Source organism: Bison bison, unplaced genomic scaffold, assembly GCF_000754665.1.
Source record: "Bison bison bison isolate TAMUID 2011002044 unplaced genomic scaffold, Bison_UMD1.0 scf7180017864383, whole genome shotgun sequence".
In the NCBI taxonomy this organism is placed as follows: domain Eukaryota; kingdom Metazoa; phylum Chordata; class Mammalia; order Artiodactyla; family Bovidae; genus Bison; species Bison bison.
In genome coordinates this window covers 7,898,846-7,905,354 of record NW_011494955.1, presented here as the reverse complement: position 1 = coordinate 7,905,354, position 6,509 = coordinate 7,898,846, and the positions used below count along the sequence as shown (strand labels likewise).

Here is a 6,509-nt window from a genome sequence, read left to right as displayed (position 1 = left end):
GCCCCAATCCCCGCCCGCAAGCCCCTGCCCGACTCCCTACCTCTCCGCCTGGTCCTCGGGTTATCCGGCCCATCCCCCACGACCGGCGCGGCCCTAACCAATCTCCGGATCCCATCTGGCGCCCCGCAGCCTGCTGCCACCATACTGGATACCCTGGCCTCTGTTTCTCAGATCCTCGAAGTCCCCCAAATCTTAAGACTTCCCACCAGGTCCTACACCTACCCCCTGATTGCCACGCCGCTGCTCAGATCCCTAATGCAGCCCTGACCCCATCTCAGCCTTAGTCCTCTTCTTAGCATCCCTCCGCCAGCTTCCACCTGCTCTTTGGACATCCTCTAGCCCCCTCTCTTTCCTATTTCATTCTTCCTGCCCCTCAGGTCTCTCCATCCCCGAAATTCCACCCCCTTCCCTTTTTCGCCTTTATTTGGGGGGGATGGGGAAGTGGGGTGGCCAAACAGGGGCAGCGGTGCCATCAGATAAAGGGCAATGGAAGGAAATATAATCAGAGCCCCCCCCCCTCGTGTTCCTGATCTGGTTTCCCCCTTCCCTCCCCCTTGCCCTTCCTGATTCATTTTGCCCCAGCTTAGAGGAGCGATTCCCTTTCATGTCTGCTGTTGGAGGGCAGGTGGGAGGGGACTGTTATGTGGACTTTTCCAGACAGCGTCTAGGCCAAAATCCTAGGGAAGGGGCTCTGGAGTGGGATGGGGTCTGGGAGACGCTGGCCTCCACCCTCCCCAGAGAGCCCTCATCTAGGTCACCAGGGCCTCTTGACCTTGGCCCGGAGCAGCACTTCAGTGGTTCACATTCCACCTGCGCAGGGATTGGGCCTAGGAGCCTTCACCTTCAGCCCGGTGTCTCCTCACTTCCTGGAGGACGGGGTGGGAAGGACCTACCTGGCTGGGTTGCTGCCCTCTTCTCTGCTTACCCCCACCCCTAGCTGGTGTTCATGGACTTAAACCTGAGGAGTGGGGTGTGCAAAGGAAAAGGCTCTTGCCCTGCAGGAAGGACCTAAGCGGGGGAGGGACTGTTGGCAGGGGATGGATGTTGGGACGGTCAACTCCCAGGTCATCCTCAGGGCACTGGTCCTCAGCCACCCTGGGGAGCAGGCTGAGGTGCTGGGTGGGGCACAGACAGAACCCAGAGCCTCTGTGTCCCCCTCTCCTTCCCACTTCTCTCTCACTACAGATTTCTTTGGCTTAGGTTTCCTGGCCCAGATTGGGTTTCTGTTTGGGCTGAATTCCATTCCCCACCCAGCATGTGAGGACGTCCAGGAGCTGAGGGGATCCCTGGGGCAGGGTTGGGGGTCCCTGATTAGGGAGGACTGTCGGCTAGGGGCTGAGAGTCGAGTGCAGTCATGTGTCTCCTCTTTGTGATTAAAGCCTGTCTCCAACTTGGTCTGTCTATCTTTCTGCCAAATACATCGTACATTCACACCGATAAACACACAGCTGAAGATTGCACAACCTGACCATTCATGGCTTCAGCAGATCCCCCGACACAGAAATGTTGATCCATAAATGATGTACACACAGCACGTGACACGCCTTCACACTCCACCCCTGCACAGATTGATCATAGCCTGCCTAGACACACACAGACACACCCAGTCTTCCCCTGTTTGGCTTTTCCCCAAAAAGGACCCAGGCTTCCAGGAGGTGAAGAGTAAGCCACTGAGAGGGACTGCTTCCAGCCATGGGCAAGCCAGGCAATGGACATTTGTCTGTCAGCCTGGTTATCTGAACCTGGCTCCTGCCTCTGCTACTGCCAAGTGGGGTGGCCTATTTCACAGGGATGCTGAAGCCCCTTTCTTGACATTAACCCCAAGCAGCCAGTGAGACAACTGAGGGGAGCAAAGAGGAGCCAGGATGTGTGGGCTCTCCAGACAGCCTTCTTCACCCTGCTCCGTGTTCCTGTCTCTAACCACTGCCTCCTTGGGAATCATGAAGACCTGGGCACAGGGAGGGCCTCGCCTAAGGAGCTATGGACACCCCCAGTCTCCAGCAACATTTTTTTCCACTTAATCCTAGGAGATAAGGTTTCAGCTCTCATTTGGTTCTAAGCTTATGAGAGATCACCCAGTCCTGCACGACCTCAGCTGCATTCCAGGCTCGCCTCTCCCCAGCCACTGAGGGGCCAGAAGGGAGGAGGAAGAGCAGGGAGGCAGTTATCATGCCTCTGGGCCCCTGGCTTCATCCCCTGATAGCAGAAAGCCTCAGAGAGAAACTCCCATCCTCTTCCCTCCTCATGTGAACTCTTGGCAGGACACTACAAAGACATCTGCTGATCCAGGGTTGGGGCAGAGGCCGTTCCTAATCCCGCCCAGCCCCACAGCCCTGCCCTAGAAGCCCTGTGACCAGAGAGAGGGAGTTCAGAAGATGCCTGGGCTTCCTCAGGCCAGCCCGGCTTCTTAGCTTCCCCTTATTCCCCGTTATTCACTGGATCCACCTACTCTCACCTGAGTTCTTTTACTCCCTCTAGAAACTGCTACTCTTAAGAGGTCCAGGGAGTGAGCATGTTAGGGCAACCTGGGGCTCAGAGATGGGAAGCTAGGAACATCTGTCTCCTTGGCTTGGCTTGGTTGAAAGGCCGGAAAAGGCTTTAGCTGAAGGCCCTAGGATCTGGGATGCTTTGGGGACTTCCTAAGTGGGCCTCTGGTGGATTAGCTCAGGAAAAAGGTCATGGTGACAGGATTCGATCTTCATGGTATAACAGATGGATGCAGGAGTCCAGGTTCAAATCCCAACTCTGCTACTGAAGCATGCTGTGACCTTGGGCAAGCCACTTCTACTTTCTGTCAAATGGGAGCATTGAGCCAGTGGCTTTTTCAGGGCCCTTCCAGTGCTATGAAGATTGGGCTGGGAGAGAATCAGGGAACCGAAGCTCGGGGCCTTCTGGCCCACTGAGGAGTGGGGAGGAAGCTCTGGGCACTTTGTTTCAGCCCAGCTGCTGCCACTGCTTGTGCTGGGTCCCTGGCTTACCCCAGCCTGCCTCCACAGATGGACCCTGTGCAGAAGGCTGTACTCTCCCACACTTTTGGGGGACCCTTGCTCAAGACCAAGCGGCCCATCATCTCCTGCAATGTCTGTCAGATCCGCTTCAACTCTCAGGTAAGATACACAGCCACTCATGCATCCAGTGGGTGGGGCAGGTGGAACAGGGGCTGTGTGGCATCTTGTGGGAGGGTCAGGGCTGGGAGCTCTGGGTGAGGGGTGGGGATTAAGGGGGTCTCAAAGGATACTGCAGGAGGGGCGGGAATGATGGAAGCCCTCCGGAGGGACCAGAGATCTTTCTTGGGGGACTCAATTCAACTCCTAATGTTTCCAGATACTTTTCCCTCGCCCTGTAACTCAGGGACTGAGGCATTCCTGCCTCAGAACTTCTTAGAACGCAGGTGGCCGTCTGTGTCCGGGTGGGAGCGTGGCCTCTGGCCCGCTGGTCTCGGGTGTGGGGCTAATTTGTGTCACCGGCCCCCCTGCAGAGTCCGTGTTCCTTCCTTGTTGTTCAGTCGTGTCCGACTCTGCAACCCCAAGGACTAAAGCCTACTAGGCTCCTCTTGCCTGGAATTTTCCAGGCAAGAATACTGGAGTGGGTTGCCATTTCCTCCTCCAGGGGATCTTCCCGACCCAGGGATCAAACCTGAGGCTCCTGTGCTGGCAGGCAGGTTCTTTACCACTGAGCCACCAGGGAAGCCCAGTGCCCTCCTTGGCCTCTGCTGAACTCCTCCCAGCACCCCCCACTTCCCTCTAACCTCCTGGTTTCCTCCTCTCTCCAAATCATACCCAAGGCCTGGCCCCTACTGCTCTCCTGTGGGAAAGTCTTTCCCATGGGAGAAGCCATCCAAACCTAGGTGTCAGAACTGATGTATCTGGCCTCCCAGATTATCCCCCTCTGGGGCTCCCTTTTCTATGGGTCTGTAGGGGACTCTGTGGGGTGCAGGTTCTGAGAGCTTTTGGAGAAAAACAGCACAGCCTCATTCTGCTGAGTAGGGGAAAAGAAAGCATGTTCTATTTCTCTCCCCAGTACACACACACACACACACCCACACACACACACACACCATGCTGCCAGACTCTGCACACCACTGCCCCACCCTGGGCTGTCAGTCTTTTCCTGCCTATCCACACCTTTTATTTCTGCTTTACCCTGTCTGGATGTTTTTGTGGTTCCAGGATTGTGTATTCTTAGCAGAGGAGGCACGCAGGGTTGGGGTGGAGCCAGGACCAACTCAGATTTAGACTTCACCTTGACCTTGACCCCAAGAACCCCCTCTCTCAACCCTGGCTCCACTCACTGTGAGACTGGAGGGGCCAGGGCCCAATGGTGGGCAGCCCTCCCCTCTCTCTGCCCTCTCACTCCCCCTACCCCCACCCCCAACCAAGCAGCTCTGTTTTGACAGCTGTCTCTGTTGCTGTCTCTGTCTCCAGAGCTGGGCTTGGGGCCAGGGTCCTCCAGGGTGTCCACAGAGGCCTCAGGGAAAATGAGACCATGGGGGAGTATTCAGGGTAGAGCCCAGACTTCAGTGCTCCTGGGACTCCCAGCTTGAGCGTGGAAGCAGCAAAGCTGGATGCTGGGGCCAGGGGACACAGGCGCAGAGAGGAGATGCAGACTGGCTGGATTGCTTGGCCCCTCCCATTTCCCCTGTTGGAGCGAGTGGGCTTCCCAGGTGGTGCTAGTGGTAAAGAACCCACCTGCCAATGCAGGAGACATAAGAGACTCGGGTTATGTCTCTTCCCTGGGTTGGGAAGATCGCCTGGAAAAGGGCATGACAAACACTCCAGTATTCTTGCCTGGAGAATCCCACGGACAAAGGACCCTGGCTGGCTACAGTCTACGGGGTCACAAAGAGTCGGACACGACTAAAGCGACTTAGCACGCATAGACGTGAGTTCCCTTTCCCTCAGCCCTGGACAAGGTGGGAAGCCGGAGTCAGCAGCCAGGAGCTGGGTGAGGTGGTGGGGTAGAGCCCGGGCTAGATGGGGACTGAGGTTCCCCACAACTGAGCCCAGGAATAATCAGGGCTCCTCAGTGTGGGGCTTTACATATCCCTGGTGTGGGGAGAGCTTTTACTGTAGCCCGCTGAGACCACCCCAGGATCTGATAGATCCGTGGGAAGAACATTCAGATGAAGGGTGATCTCAGATTGCCTTCTCTTCCTCCATCTCTAAAGAGCCAGGCTGAGGCACACTACAAGGGTAATCGCCATGCCCGAAGAGTCAAAGGCATCGAGGCTGCCAAGACCCGAGGCAGGGAGCCCAGCGTCCGGGAACCAGGAGACCCAGCTCCCCCAGGCAGCACCCCCCCAAATGGAGATGGTGTAGCCCCCCGTCCAGGTAAGTCCAACACCCCGACACCCTTCAACGGATCTTGTCTCCTCCATTCTGTCCCCACTCCCAGAACTCTCCTTTGCTTTCATCTCTCTTCCTCAGCCCCCACCCCACCCCCACCCAAGGTGAGTCCTGCAGCCAAACACAGTGATGCAAAATTTCCATCCTGTCACCCCGACTCCCGCCCCAGCTCCTCATCAGAGTCCCCACTCTCTGTCCTCCCCACTGCCCAGTGACTCAGAGAGGGGCTAGGGTGAGGCCACCTGGCAGACTTCCTCAAGAAAACGAGAACCATCAGATGCAGGGAAAGGCCCCTTCATGGGGCAGAGGAACAGGGGAAAGAATCAAGATATCTGAGGGCCTGCCCACGGAGGCTCCCCGCTCCACCGGGGAGGACTGAGCCCAGGAAACCCAGGCAACTCCCTGGGTGATCTTGGGTAGATCTTTTGACCTCTCTAGGCCAGAATTTTCTTTCTGGGGACATGAGGGCCTGAGACTTGAAGATCTGTGAGATTCTTTCTCCCTCATGGCTGATGGCCATCCTCAACCATATTCCCAGCCAAGAAACCAGAAAGAAGGAATATCAAGACAGGAAGATCTGAGCCACCCCCATCCCCAGGATTACCACATCAGATGTCAGTCAGGGTCAATTTCGGGGAGACTCAGCAAACCCATGTTCTTGTCCTTGCCTGTCCTTCCTGCCCCATCCTAAGAATGAGAACCGGGAAACAGGTCCCCACTCTCACCACACACACACACACACACACACACACCGTCCTCAGGGATGCACGGATAGGGCAAGCAGGTGAGCTGAGTTCTACTTGTGTTCTAGCTGCTTCTTAGCCTGAACATCTTGTGTTCATTTGGTAATGTCTCTGTCAAAGGGGCTGACGATGGTGGTGATGTAGCTAACACTGCCTGTCTAGCACCATTCTCAATGCTTAATGTATACTACCTCACTGAGTTCCTGGGGTACCTCTCTAAAGAGATAAGGAAACCTGTCCTGCTTTTGAAAGCCAGGAGGCCTGTCCAGATTGAGATATGAGTGTGCTGTCTGGATTGGGACGGACATAAAGGATGGCAGAAATGAGGAAGAGAGGGGAAAAAAAAACAAGAAAGATCCCAGGATGGACCAACAAATGGACATCTGCATGGCTTAGGGGGGTCCCCTCCCACCAGCCCCCC

General features: G+C 56.1%; 1 protein-coding gene across 1 annotated transcript in view; it reads left to right on the top strand.

Annotated features, from left to right (window-relative positions):
* ZNF385A (zinc finger protein 385A) overlaps positions 1-6,509 on the top strand; it is a 14,586-nt gene that overhangs the window by 5,772 nt on the left and 2,305 nt on the right. Inside the window, exons 3-4 of the mRNA XM_010858101.1 lie at positions 2,997-3,107; positions 5,168-5,330. Coding sequence (XP_010856403.1) covers positions 2,997-3,107; positions 5,168-5,330 — 274 coding nt within the window. The remainder of the gene's footprint in view (positions 1-2,996; positions 3,108-5,167; positions 5,331-6,509) is intronic.